Source organism: Ascaphus truei, chromosome 13, assembly GCF_040206685.1.
Source record: "Ascaphus truei isolate aAscTru1 chromosome 13, aAscTru1.hap1, whole genome shotgun sequence".
NCBI classification, from domain to species: Eukaryota; Metazoa; Chordata; class Amphibia; order Anura; family Ascaphidae; genus Ascaphus; species Ascaphus truei.
Genome location: NC_134495.1, coordinates 5,728,931 through 5,744,005, shown reverse-complemented (window position 1 = coordinate 5,744,005; position 15,075 = coordinate 5,728,931). Strand labels below are relative to the sequence as shown.

Sequence of the window (15,075 nt, the reverse complement as noted above, 5' to 3'; positions counted from 1 at the left end):
CGCTATTAGAGAGGGTTGGGGTTCCTTACAATGCATCTGATCTCAAGCGCGCTATTAGAGAGGGTTGGGGTTCCTTACAATGCATCTGATCTCAGACACGCTATTAGAGAGGGTTGGGGTTCCTTACAATGCATCTGATCTCAGACATGCTATTAGAGAGGGTTGGGGTTCCGCAGAAGCTCACAGTATAATTATAGGGTTTCTTAACCAAAAGAAAGGTTAAAAAACACTGGGCTATGGTGTGAGTATATGGCTTCCCAATACACTACATGCAGTTAGGGTTTTTTTCAGCAACACGCAGTGAAGGACGGTTACCAAAGAGAGACTGCGACTCGGGGAGACACATTCTTCTTTCCATTCATCGTGGGATGAACAGCGAAATTTGGATTTCTAATATTAATATCACCAGCATATATCTGTATATATCTGGCGAGTCACCAATATGAAAATATGTCGGATTGCTAAATGTTTTCCCTGCTGAATTTCAGAGGGAGTTTCAATCCTGATATTCTGTAGCAGTAGCACCAAATAATTTTATCCAAAAGAACCGCTGACACATTCATGTATAGATATTTATTTTGTGCCAAAATGGCCTTGATACATAGATTCCATAATGTCAAAAAACTTGGATATACAGTATGCAAAAATAAATAATACTGCGAGCATACAGCAGGGGGCAGCACCACCCCTTTTTTAGTTCTCGCCCTATATGAAACAGAAGTCGCCCTGTTAGTCCAGTTATGACACTGTACAATAAATGAGTACCTTTTTATTTGGACTAACAATTCATATTTTAGGACAAGCTTGTTAGTCCAAATGAAAAAGGTATCATCTAATACTGAGCTAGCTATATATTTGGGCACCTATACAAAGACCCTGCACACCCTCCTCGGCGGAAGGAGGGGGCGGCTCTGTTACTCACGCCCGAGCCTTTGCATACTGGTAGTTATTGTTCTATATGTGATAATCTAGTCTCTGTCTCTTACAAACAAAAGTTGAACCCGCGTTGCGGGCAGGGGTTCCAGGACCGCGCTGCGGACTCTCAGAGCGCGTGTGATATAATATACTCACCCCCTTTCTGAGACTGAATTTCCTTTTTTGCTTGTTCCAGGATATTTTTGATGGCGTCATCTGAGCCGGTTTCCGGAGTTCTAATTCTTGGTGTAATGCTGCCTGGGGAGAGCGGTGTGAGAATCGGTTTAGCACAAGGGCTGTCAGGCGGCGTCTCCAAAAATATTGAACACAATGGCGAAAAGCGCTCGAGAGACACACACGCACACATCTCACCGCTCCATGCTGTTTCCTGCTCTCCTTGACCACACCCTGACACCTCCTCCTGATTGGCTGCATTACCCAGCAGCAGGCAATCAGGATGGAGGAAGCTGCCCAGCCCCCTAACAGCCCTGCTCTCGGAAATCCAGCAGCCCCCCAAGCCGGTCAGGTCACTATGTCCAGAGAGGTAATACCGGTATACACATACACGCCCAGAGAGGTAATACCGGTATACCCATACACGCCCAGAGAGGTAATACCGGTATACCCATACACGCCCAGCGAGGTAATACCGGTATACACATACACGCCCAGAGAGGTAATACCGGTATACACATACACGCCCAGAGAGGTAATACCGGTATACACATGCACGCCCAGCGAGGTAATACCGGTATACACATACACGCCCAGAGGAGGTAATACCGGTATACACATACACGCCCAGAGAGGTAATACCGGTATACACATACACGCCCAGAGAGATAATACCGGTATACACATACACGCCCAGAGAGGTAATACCGGTATACACATACACGCACAGAGAGGTAATACCGGTATACACATACACGCCCAGAGAGGTAATACCGGTATACACATACACTCCCAGAGAGGTAATACCGGTATACACATACAGGCCCAGAGAGGTAATACCGGTATACACATACATGCCCAGAGAGGTAATACCGGTATACACATACACGCCCAGAGAGGTAATACCGGTATACACATACACGCCCAGAGAGGTAATACCGGAATACACATACACGCCCAGAAAGGTAATACCCGTATACACGTACACGCTCAGAGAGGTAATACCGGTATACACGTACACGCCCAGAGAGGTAATACCGGTATACACATACACGCCCAGAGAGGTAATACCGGTATACACATACACGCCCAGAGAGGTAATACCGGTATACACATACACGCCAGAGAGGTAATACCGGTATACACATACAGGCCCAGAGAGGTAATACTGGTATACACATACACGCCCAGAGAGGTAATACCGGTATACACATACACGCCCAGAGAGGTAATACCGGTATACACATACACGCCCAGAGAGGTAATACCGGTATACACATACACGCCCAGAGAGGTAATACCGGTATATACATACACGTCCAGAGAGGTAATACTGGTATACACATACACGCCCAGAGTGGTAATACCGGTATACACATACACTCCCAGAGAGGTAATACCGGTATACACATACACGCCCCGAGAGGTAATACCGGTATACACATACACGCCCAGAGAGGTAATACCGGTATACACATACACGCCCAGAGAGGTAATACCGTTATACACATACACGCCCAGAGAGGTAATACCGTTATACACATACACGCCCAGAGAGGTAATACCGCTATACACATACACGCCCAGAGAGGTAATATCGGTATACACATACACGCCCAGAGAGGTAATACCGGTATACACATACACGCCCAGAGAGGTAATACCGGTATACACGTACACGCCCAGAGAGGTAATACCGGTATACACATACACGCCCAGAGAGGTAATACCAGTATACACATACACGCCCAGAGAGGTAATACCGGTATACACGTACACGCCCAGAGAGGTAATACCGGTATACACATACACGCCCACAGAGGTAATACCGGTATACACATACACGCCCAGAGAGGTAATACCGGTATACACATACGCGTCCAGAGAGGTAATACCGGTATACACATACACGCCCAGAGAGGTAATACCTGTATACACGTACACACCCAGAGAGGTAATACCGGTATACACATACACGCCCAGAGAGGTAATATCGGTATACACATACACGCCCAGAGAGGTAATACCGGTATACACATACACGCCCAGAGAGGTAATACCGGTATACACGTACACGCCCAGAGAGGTAATACCGGTATACACATACACGCCCAGAGAGGTAATACCAGTATACACATACACGCCCAGAGAGGTAATACCGGTATACACGTACACGCCCAGAGAGGTAATACCGGTATACACATACACGCCCACAGAGGTAATACCGGTATACACATACACGCCCAGAGAGGTAATACCGGTATACACATACACGCCCAGAGAGGTAATACCGGTATACACATACACTCCCAGAGAGGTAATACCGGTATACACATACGCGTCCAGAGAGGTAATACCGGTATACACATACACGCCCAGAGAGGTAATACCTGTATACACGTACACACCCAGAGAGGTAATACCGGTATACACATACACGCCCAGAGAGGTAATACCGGTATACACGCCCAGAGAGGTAATACCGGTATACACATACACGCCCAGAGAGGTAATACCGGTATACACATACACGCCCAGAGAGGTAATACCGGTATACACGTACACATCCAGAGTGGTAATACCGGTATACACATACACGCCCAGAGAGGTAATACCGGTATACACATACACGCCCAGAGTGGTAATACCGGTATACACATACACGCCCAGAGAGGTAATACCGGTATACACATACACGCCCAGTATTACCTCTCATTTGTTACTGGACAGATTGTGCAAATACAGGACAGTCCGGTTCCATTCTGGACACCTGGACACCCTATATAGCCCTTGTTTGGTTCGGCGTAACGTCTGCCCAGGAACTTCCCTGGTAGTTTGAATTTTTTTTTAGAATAATTTGGAAAACAGCTTGTCTTTGTCGTTTTCTTCCTAAAACAAATGCAAATCAGACTTCAAGTCCCCAATTTCCTGCTTTTGATTCTTTGGAAATGAAGAAAAATGTTCTGGTCTCCAGGGGAATGTGCTCTAGCCCGCCCTGTACAGGCAAACCAAAATAAGGAGGGCGCAGAAATTGGGCTTTGCCTGTGCAAACTCCTGCTCAGCACACTGACATCACACAGTGACATCACAGTGACATCACACAAAAGGGAGCAGCTAGAGGAAAGCACACCCCTCTCGGATCTCAGCTCACCGTTTATCAAAGGTAGAAAAAAATATTTCATATACTCAAAGGGATATCATTTTTGAAAAATAAAGTTGTCCACCACCCAGATTTAACTCCTGTACCGCGTCACTTGCTCGTTGCAGCGCTGGGACCGACGGGATCACTCACCTCTTTGCCGCACCTGAATGGTCCTCAGAGCAAGAACATTCTGCTCGTCCGAGAGAAACTGCTTCATTTTAATGAAGGGCTCCTTTCCTTTCACAGTGAGCTTCCTCCAAGGTTTGGGCCTGGCCAGAATCTCGCTCACTGACCCTTGTGAGAGCCCCAGCACAAAGTGACCGAACACACGTTGCCCAATGTTATGCTTCAGCAGCTGCTCCTTGACCTGGAAAGCGATCTCAGAAGTGTCCAGCTGCTCTTCGTCCGCCGAGCTGGCCGTGCTGCCTTCCGACTGGTCACTGAGTGGACTGGAATCGTTATTTCCAGTGGCCGCATGGAGGTTGGCTGACAGCAGGTTTGCCTTGACCGTATAAAACGTGGACGGGAACGCCAGCACCGCGTTACTTTCGGTTTTGATCACCGGTGGCATCATCTGCTTCTGGAGCAGCGTGTCTCCTGGTATTTGGTCCACATTTTGGGGGTAAGCAGAGGAGGAGGGGGAGAAGTGTCTTTGCGTTTCTGGTCCAGCAGACGCTCCCAGCAGAGCCTGAGCAGAGCTGGGGGTTGAAGCTTCGTCTCTCGACTGATGGGACGTTCGAGGAGAGGTTGAGTAGGGTCTCTCGGCTCCTGAAGGTTCTTTCATGGAGTCATCCTCAGAATGATCCTCCTCTAGAGATTACATTTATAAGACAAGACAAAGAGAGAGAAAAGAAAAGAAGACTATAGGAACCATAGCTGTAACAGTAAGTACAAAGTCACATCCTCCGACCCCAAACTAATAGTGACATATTAAGGCACGGAGTAATCACCGCAAAATCCATGCAAAACTAGAACCTTTCGCATGTCCTGAGTGCAGACCAGGGACAGGACACACATTAATCCCTGCATCTTCCAACCCGGCACTAACAAAAGGGGTTCCTCTATTTGTAATAAACGGGCTAAAGCAGGGGTGGGGGGGAGGAGGGGGGTGGGGGGAGGGGAGGAGGGAGGGAGGGGAGGAGGGGGGTGGGGGGAGGGGAGGAGGGGGGTGGGGGGAGGGGAGGAGGGAGGTGGGGGGAGGGGGAGGGAGGTGGGGGGAGGGGGGGAGGGGAGGAGGGAGGGGGAGGAGGGAGGGGGGGAGGAGGGAGGAGGGAGGGGGGGAGGGGAGGAGGGGGGAGGATGGGGGGGAGGGGGGGGGAGTGGAGGAAGGAGGGGGGGGAAGGGAGGAGGGATGGGGGGGGGAGAGGGGGGGGGAGGGGGGGGAGAGGGGGGGGAGGGGGGGGGGGGAGGGGAGGGGAGGGAGGAAGTTAAAAACTTTGCACACCCCTGCCTTATAACATTGTCCACTTTCATGGAAGGCTCAGGAAGCTGTAAGCAGCAGTGTTACTTCCAACTCTTTATAGATGCCGGGAGAATACAATGTAACTACATTACCAGCGAAGGTGCTTCTAACACGGGGATTACAGGAGCTCAGGTGACAAGTTTAAATTAAAATGATGCTCTTTGTGAAACCCCCCTCCAGCTGCCCAAATAGCCCCTGTCACACAGTGAAAGTATAATGCTAATTTAATACTAATTCACAAAGCACCTCCATTTCCAGGTGCCATGCGCATTAACCCCTTCGGTGCTAAAGTGGGACAGCCATCCTTTATTCTGGAGTTGGGAAGCAGTAGCCCTGTGGCCCTGACGCCTACTCTGTCTCACCTGCGACATTGCGAGCACGATCCACGGAGGCGCGGGAGTTTCTGTGCCCTGGTTTGTAATAAGCCAAATGGGTAAACGGTTTGGTAATGTATCAGCCATGAGAAACGACCCGTCTGTATACAGTGACCACACTGTGATGTATACCCGATAAAAGCCCTGCCCCAGAATGGCCTCCCACTCTGTATAATTAGTGCGCACGCTGGTACGAGACACACATGCACTTATTAGATCCAGTGAGCAATCAATAAAGTTCATCAGGATTTCAGCTGAACTCACGTTTGCCGAGTACGTCAAATATTAATTTCCACGGGGATCGTGCCCCAGAAAGTAACGAGGCCGCTGGGATTAACCCCTTGGTTGCTGGGCCTGCCATGCATCGGTGAATCCACCTCAAAAAGGGCGCGCTTACGCGTAATATCTTACGGTTGGAAAGTGACAACAGTGCACGGAGTTTAACCTTGGGCTAAATACGGGTACCTGCTCCTCGCAGAATAATATCCCGTATTTATACAGAACCAGAGAAAGTCCGAAGTGAAAACCACAGCGCCACAGTTCCCAGTGAGGTACTTATCTTCCCTGAATCCCGTACATACATCGCTCTTTGGAGTAACGCTCCCTCCTGCGCCTCCGTCTGCTCAGCAAATCCACGGAGATTTGTAACTTTTGCTAAAGACATTACAATCATTTCTTACACATATCTGGTGGCAAATCTCCGTTCCGCTCGTTTCTGAATGCACGAGTATTCCTTACCTAATCTCTTCACTCAACATGTCAGGGGTCACCCTACCACCGGGGCAGCAACTCTCCCAATCTGGCAGGGGCAGCCAACTCCAGTCCTCAAGGGCCACCAACAAGTCAGGTTTTCAGGATATCCCTGCTTCAGCACAGGTGGCTCAGCCAGAATGTCTGAGCCACTGATTGAGCCACCTGTGCTGAAGCAGGGATATCCCTAATACCTGCCCCGTTGGTGGCTCTTGTGGACTGCAGCTGGCCACCCGTGCCATACTAGATTGGAAGCAAGGGGTCCCCAGAACGGCAACGTGCTATTTTGGGCCCCGGGGACCTCTCGGTTCCTGAGATACTTGCAGCCGGAGGTAGCGCCGGTACCGTCCCCTTCAGCCTGCTTCCTACCGGCCTGAGTGACGGGGAAGGAATATAAATATCCAGGACGTACCGGCAGCACCTTTCCCAGTATATACCTCAATGCCAGGGGTCTCGGGAGCTGAAATGAACGCACTTCAGATCTGAGGCCCCCCCAGAATCCATTCAACAATTCGGGAGAGGGGAACTGCAGCTTTAATGTCAGGCACAAAGGAGATCCATCTATTAATGCGCCTAAATGTACCTTACAGTCCCCATAAAACAGGTAGCCAAGTCCATACCATTGTTGGATAAGATGCATGGCTTTTCTAAGAGATAGAAGGGTTCTTTCCCCGCGAGCAAGTCCTCTCCGGGCTGTGCCGTCTCCTGGAAACATTAAAAGTAGAGGATGTTAGAAAAGGTCTGCTCCTAAAAATAACCGAGAAACGCCGTTCCCTGTATAAATAAAGCTGCGTACTAACCCGGGACAGGCTGCAGTTTGCAGACACGGATTTCATCGCTTTCAAAATGCTGTGAAAACAGAGAGAAAAGAGAAAGAATAAGCAATATGTCCACATGAAATACATATGTAGGAATGCAGTCACTGAAAGGTGTCATTGACGCCAATGGCGGTCTTGTTTGATTGCCTTTCCCGTTAAATACCGACGCGCAAGTTCACAGGTTCGAAATCCCAACTTCCTAGGTTTGAATCGAACCCTGGAACAAATATTGGAATACACGCCAAAACCACGAGGCAGGCTCATCCTCGGATTCAGTTTTTTTATTTTTTTTGCAGACTGGGCAAGCTTTTGGGTTCACAAACTGCAAACTCGTTAAACGTCCGCACACAATTAAACATTTCCAAAACAAAATAAAAAATCCTGCTTATGTTCAGTTTTTCCCCGTATAATTCTGTACAGAAAATCAACACCAGTTGAGCTTCAACACAACCAAAACGTGGAAATATTCCAGAGCCAAGCCCCCAGTGAAAGTGCCCACCCGTAACAAAGTATCAAGCACAAGCCCCCAGAGACAGTGCCCGCCTGTACCAAGGTATCAACCACAAGCCCCCAGTGAAAATGCCCGCCTGTACCAAGGTATCAACCACAAGCCCCCAGTGAAAGTGCCCGCCCGTACCAAGGTATCAAGCACAAGCCCCCAGTGAAAGTGCCCACCCGTACCAAAGTATCAACCACAAGCCCCCAGTGAAAATGCCCGCCCGTACCAAGGTATCAAGCACAAGCCCCAGTGAAAGTGCCCGCCCGTACCAAGGTATCAAGCACAAGCCCCAGTGAAAGTGCCCACCCGTACCAAGGTATCAAGCACAAGCCCCCAGTGAAAGTGCCCGCCCGTACCAAGGTATCAAGCACAAGCCCCAGAGAAAGTGCCCGCCCGTACCAAAGTATCAAGCACAAGCCCCCAGAGAAAGTGCCCGCCCGTACCAAAGTATCAACCACAAGCCCCAGAGAAAGTGCCCGCCCGTACCAAAGTATCAACCACAAGCCCCAGAGAAAGTGCCCGCCCGTACCAAAGTATCAACCACAAGCCCCAGTGAAAATGCCCGCCCGTACCAAAGTATCAACCACAAGCCCCAGAGAAAGTGCCCGCCCGTACCAAGGTATCAAGCACAAGCCCCCAGTGAAAGTGCCCGCCCGTACCAAGGTATCAACCACAAGCCCCCAGTGAAAGTGCCCGTACCAAGGTATCAAGCACAAGCCCCTAGTGAAAGTGCCCGCCCGTACCAAAGTATCAAGCACAAGCCCCAGTGAAAGTGCCCGCCCGTACCAAGGTATCAAGCACAAGCCCCCAGTGAAAGTGCCCGCCCGTACCAAGGTATCAAGCACAAGCCCCCAGTGAAAGTGCCCGCCCGTACCAAGGTATCAAGCACAAGCCCCAGAGAAAGTGCCCGCCCGTACCAAAGTATCAAGCACAAGCCCCCAGAGAAAGTGCCCGCCCGTACCAAAGTATCAACCACAAGCCCCAGAGAAAGTGCCCGCCCGTACCAAAGTATCAACCACAAGCCCCAGAGAAAATGCCCGCCCGTACCAAGGTATCAAGCACAAGCCCCAGTGAAAGTGCCCGCCCGTACCAAGGTATCAAGCACAAGCCCCCAGTGAAAGTGCCCGTCCGTACCAAGGTATCAACCACAAGCCCCCAGTGAAAGTGCCCGCCCGTACCAAGGTATCAAGCACAAGCCCCCAGTGACAGTGCCCGCCCGTACCAAGGTATCAACCACAAGCCCCAGTGAAAGTGCCCGCCCGTACCAAGGTATCAAGCACAAGCCCCAGTGAAAGTGCCCGCCAGTACCAAGGTATCAAGCACAAGCCCCAGTGAAAGTGCCCGCCCGTACCAAGGTATCAACCACAAGCCCCCAGTGAAAGTGCCCGCCCGTACCAAGGTATCAACCACAAGCCCCAGTGAAAGTGCCCGCCAGTACCAAGGTATCAAGCACAAGCCCCAGTGAAAGTGCCCGCCCGTAACAAGGTATCAAGCACAAGCCCCCAGTGAAAGAGCCCGCCCCTACCAAGGTATCAAGCACAAGCCCCAGTGAAAGTGCCCGCCCGTACCAAGGTATCAACCACAAGCCCCAGTGAAAGTGCCCGCCCGTACCAAGGTATCAACCACAAGCCCCCAGTGAAAGTGCCCGCCAGTACCAAGGTATCAAGCACAAGCCCCAGTGAAAGTGCCCGCCCGTAACAAGGTATCAAGCACAAGCCCCCAGTGAAAGAGCCCGCCCATACCAAAGTATCAACCACAAGCCCCAGTGAAAGTGCCCGCCCGTAACAAGGTATCAAGCACAAGCCCCAGTGAAAGTGCCCGCCAGTACCAAGGTATCAACCACAAGCCCCCCAGTGAAAGTGCCCGCCCGTACCAAGGTATCAAGCACAAGCCCCTAGTGAAAGTGCCCGCCCGTACCAAGGTATCAACCACAAGCCCCCCAGTGAAAGTGCCCGCCCGTACCAAGGTATCAACCACAAGCCCCCCAGTGAAAGTGCCCGCCCGTACCAAGGTATCAAGCACAAGCCCCAGTGAAAGTGCCCACCCGTAACAAGGTATCAAGCACAAGCCCCTAGTGAAAGTGCCCGCCCGTAACAAGGTATCAAGCACAAGCCCCTAGTGAAAGTGCCCGCCCGTACCAAGGTATCAAGCACAAGCCCCCAGTGAAAGTGCCCGCCCGTAACAAGGTATCAAGCACAAGCCCCAGTGAAAGTGCCCGCCCGTAACAAGGTATCAAGCACAAGCCCCTAGTGAAAGTGCCCGCCCGTACCAAGGTATCAAGCACAAGCCCCCAGAGAAAGTGCCCGCCCGTACCAAAGTATCAACCACAAGCCCCCAGTGAAAGTGCCCGCCAGTACCAAGGTATCAAGCACAAGCCCCAGTGAAAGAGCCCGCCCCTACCAAAGTATCAACCACAAGCCCCCAGTGAAAGTGCCCGCCCGTACCAAGGTATCAAGCACAAGCCCCAGTGAAAGTGCCCGCCCGTACCAAAGTATCAACCACAAGCCCCCAGTGAAAGTGCCCGCCCTTACCAAGGTATCAAGCACAAGCCCCCAGTGAAAGTGCCCGTCCGTACCAAGGTATCAACCACAAGCCCCCAGAGAAAGTGCCCGCCCGTACCAAAGTATCAAGCACAAGCCCCCAGAGAAAGTGCCCGCCCGTACCAAAGTATCAACCACAAGCCCCAGAGAAAGTGCCCGCCCGTACCAAGGTATCAAGCACAAGCCCCTAGTGAAAGTGCCCACCCGTACCAAGGTATCAACCACAAGCCCCTAGTGAAAGTGCCCACCCGTAAAAAAGTATCAAGCACAAGCACACAGTGAAAGTGCCCGCCCGTACCAAAGTATCAACCACAAGCCCCAGAGAAAGTGCCCGCCCGTACCAGGGTATCAAGCACAAGCCCCAGAGAAAGTGCCCGCCAGTACCAAGGTATCAAGCACAAGCCCCAGAGAAAGTGCCCGCCCGTACCAAAGTATCAAGCACAAGCCCCCAGAGAAAGTGCCCGCCCGTACCAAAGTATCAACCACAAGCCCCAGAGAAAGTGCCCGCCCGTACCAAGGTATCAAGCACAAGCCCCTAGTGAAAGTGCCCGCCCGTACCAAGGTATCAAGCACAAGCCCCCAGTGAAAGTGCCCGCCCGTACCAAGGTATCAACCACAAGCCCCTAGTGAAAGTGCCCACCCGTAAAAAAGTATCAAGCACAAGCACACAGTGAAAGTGCCCGCCCGTACCAAAGTATCAACCACAAGCCCCAGAGAAAGTGCCCGCCCGTACCAAGGTATCAAGCACAAGCCCCCAGAGAAAGTGCCCGCCCGTACCAAGGTATCAAGCACAAGCCCCAGTGAAAGTGCCCGCCCGTAACAAGGTATCAAGCACAAGCCCCTAGTGAAAGTGCCCGCCAGTACCAAGGTATCAACCACAAGCCCCCCAGTGAAAGTGCCCGCCCGTACCAAGGTATCAAGCACAAGCCCCCAGTGAAAGTGCCCGCCCGTACCAAGGTATCAAGCACAAGCCCCCAGAGAAAGTGCCCGCCCGTACCAAAGTATCAACCACAAGCCCCTAGTGAAAGTGCCCGCCCGTACCAAGGTATCAAGCACAAGCCCCAGTGAAAGTGCCCGCCAGTACCAAGGTATCAAGCACAAGCCCCAGTGAAAGTGCCCGCCCGTAACAAGGTATCAAGCACAAGCCCCCAGTGAAAGAGCCCGCCCCTACCAAAGTATCAACCACAAGCCCCCAGTGAAAGTGCCCGCCAGTACCAAGGTATCAAGCACAAGCCCCAGTGAAAGTGCCCGCCCGTAACAAGGTATCAAGCACAAGCCCCCAGTGAAAGAGCCCGCCCATACCAAAGTATCAACCACAAGCCCCAGTGAAAGTGCCCGCCCGTAACAAGGTATCAAGCACAAGCCCCAGTGAAAGTGCCCGCCAGTACCAAGGTATCAACCACAAGCCCCCCAGTGAAAGTGCCCGCCCGTACCAAAGTATCAACCACAAGCCCCAGTGAAAGTGCCCGCCCGTAACAAGGTATCAAGCACAAGCCCCAGTGAAAGTGCCCGCCCGTACCAAGGTATCAAGCACAAGCCCCTAGTGAAAGTGCCCGCCCGTACCAAGGTATCAAGCACAAGCCCCAGTGAAAGTGCCCGCCCGTAACAAGGTATCAAGCACAAGCCCCTAGTGAAAGTGCCCGCCCGTAACAAGGTATCAAGCACAAGCCCCTAGTGAAAGTGCCCGCCCGTACCAAGGTATCAAGCACAAGCCCCCAGTGAAAGTGCCCGCCCGTAACAAGGTATCAAGCACAAGCCCCAGTGAAAGTGCCCGCCCGTAACAAGGTATCAAGCACAAGCCCCTAGTGAAAGTGCCCGCCCGTACCAAGGTATCAAGCACAAGCCCCCAGTGAAAGTGCCCGCCCGTACCAAGGTATCAAGCACAAGCCCCCAGAGAAAGTGCCCGCCCGTACCAAAGTATCAACCACAAGCCCCCAGTGAAAGTGCCCGCCAGTACCAAGGTATCAAGCACAAGCCCCAGTGAAAGTGCCCGCCCGTACCAAGGTATCAAGCACAAGCCCCAGTGAAAGTGCCCGCCCGTACCAAGGTATCAAGCACAAGCCCCAGTGAAAGTGCCCGCCAGTACCAAGGTATCAAGCACAAGCCCCAGTGAAAGAGCCCGCCCCTACCAAAGTATCAACCACAAGCCCCCAGTGAAAGTGCCCGCCCGTACCAAGGTATCAAGCACAAGCCCCAGTGAAAGTGCCCGCCCGTACCAAAGTATCAACCACAAGCCCCCAGTGAAAGTGCCCGCCCTTACCAAGGTATCAAGCACAAGCCCCCAGTGAAAGTGCCCGTCCGTACCAAGGTATCAACCACAAGCCCCCAGAGAAAGTGCCCGCCCGTACCAAAGTATCAAGCACAAGCCCCCAGAGAAAGTGCCCGCCCGTACCAAAGTATCAACCACAAGCCCCAGAGAAAGTGCCCGCCCGTACCAAGGTATCAACCACAAGCCCCTAGTGAAAGTGCCCACCCGTAAAAAAGTATCAAGCACAAGCACACAGTGAAAGTGCCCGCCCGTACCAAAGTATCAACCACAAGCCCCAGAGAAAGTGCCCGCCCGTACCAAGGTATCAAGCACAAGCCCCAGAGAAAGTGCCCGCCAGTACCAAGGTATCAAGCACAAGCCCCAGAGAAAGTGCCCGCCCGTACCAAAGTATCAAGCACAAGCCCCCAGAGAAAGTGCCCGCCCGTACCAAAGTATCAACCACAAGCCCCAGAGAAAGTGCCCGCCCGTACCAAGGTATCAAGCACAAGCCCCCAGTGAAAGTGCCCGCCCGTACCAAGGTATCAACCACAAGCCCCTAGTGAAAGTGCCCACCCGTAAAAAAGTATCAAGCACAAGCACACAGTGAAAGTGCCCGCCCGTACCAAAGTATCAACCACAAGCCCCAGAGAAAGTGCCCGCCCGTACCAAGGTATCAAGCACAAGCCCCCAGTGAAAGTGCCCGCCCGTACCAAGGTATCAACCACAAGCCCCCAGAGAAAGTGCCCGCCCGTAACAAAGTATCAACCACAAGCCCCAGAGAAAGTGCTCGCCCTTACCAAGGTATCAATCACAAGCCCCCAGTGAAAGTGCCCGCCCGTACCAAGGTATCAAGCACAAGCCCCCAGTGAAAGTGCCCACCCGTACCAAGGTATCAACCACAAGCCCCCAGAGAAAGTGCCCGCCCGTAACAAAGTATCAACCACAAGCCCCAGAGAAAGTGCCCGCCCGTACCAAGGTATCAAGCACAAGCCCCTAGTGAAAGTGCCCGCCCGTACCAAGGTATCAAGCACAAGCCCCTAGTGAAAGTGCCCGCCCGTACCAAAGTATCAAGCACAAGCCCCAGTGAAAGTGCCCGCCCGTACCAAAGTATCAAGCACAAGCCCCAGTGAAAGTGCCCGCCCCTACCAAGGTATCAAGCACAAGCCCCAGTGAAAGTGCCCGCCCGTACCAAGGTATCAACCACAAGCCCCCAGTGTACCGCTGGTGAGTTAGGCAGGAAGGCGATTACAGCATTTGTCCTTTGAAGCAGGGGTGCTTAACTCAAGTCCTCAAGCCCCCCCCCCCCCCAACAGGTGAGGTTTTAAGGCTATGCCAGCTTCAGCACAGGTGGCTCAATCAGTCCCTGCTTCAGCTCACTCAGCCTCTGATTGAGCCACCTGTGCTGAAGCAGGGATATCCCAAAAACCTGGCCTGTCGGGAGGACCTTGAGGGTTGGAGTTGAGCGCCCCTGCCTTGAAGCACTTTTGGAAATGTAACCACTCTTGCTAACATCTCTGTGAGTGAGGCCATCATTAAAACTCCCGGCTGCTTTACGGTCTCTCTCATACATATGAGAAATGAAAATCCCTCATGTGGCGCATTCGCACGTCTCACACAGGTCTGCAGCCTGCCTTTCCCCATTATCTCTTAGGCTGCGGTCCCAGTCACTGCCACAGCGCACGCTGCGCGTCTCACACAGGTCTGCAGCCTGCCTTTCCCCATTATCTCTTAGGCTGCGGTCCCAGTCACTGCCACAGCGCACGCTGCGCGTCTCACACAGGTCTGCAGCCTGCCTTTCCCCATTATCTCTTAGGCTGCGGTCCCAGTCACTGCCACAGCGCACGCTGCGCGTCTCACACAGGTCTGCAGCCTGCCTTTCCCCATTATCTCTTAGGCTGCGGTCCCAGTCACTGCCACAGCGCACGCTGCGCGTCTCACACAGGTCTGCAGCCTGCCTTTCCCCATTATCTCTTAGGCTGCGGTCCCAGTCACTGCCACAGCGCACGCTGCGCGTCTCACACAGGTCTGCAGCCTGCCTTTCCCCATTATCTCTTAGGCTGCGGTCCCAGTCACTGCCACAGCGCACGCTGCGCGTCTCACACAGGTCTGCAGCCTGCCTTTCCCCATTATCTCTTAGGCTGCGGTCCCAGTCA

At 52.5% G+C, this 15,075-nt stretch overlaps 1 protein-coding gene across 6 annotated transcripts in view; it reads right to left on the bottom strand.

Annotated features, from left to right (window-relative positions):
• The window catches only part of CUX2 (cut like homeobox 2), a 351,667-nt gene that overhangs the window by 77,161 nt on the left and 259,431 nt on the right, over positions 1-15,075 (bottom strand). For all 6 annotated transcript variants that reach the window (XM_075568157.1, XM_075568155.1, XM_075568153.1 and 3 more), the window contains 4 exons: positions 7,618-7,666; positions 7,438-7,522; positions 4,382-5,041; positions 1,072-1,173 (listed from right to left, as the gene is read on the bottom strand). In XM_075568157.1, the coding sequence (XP_075424272.1) occupies positions 1,072-1,173; positions 4,382-5,041; positions 7,438-7,522; positions 7,618-7,666 (896 nt within the window). The remainder of the gene's footprint in view (positions 1-1,071; positions 1,174-4,381; positions 5,042-7,437; positions 7,523-7,617; positions 7,667-15,075) is intronic.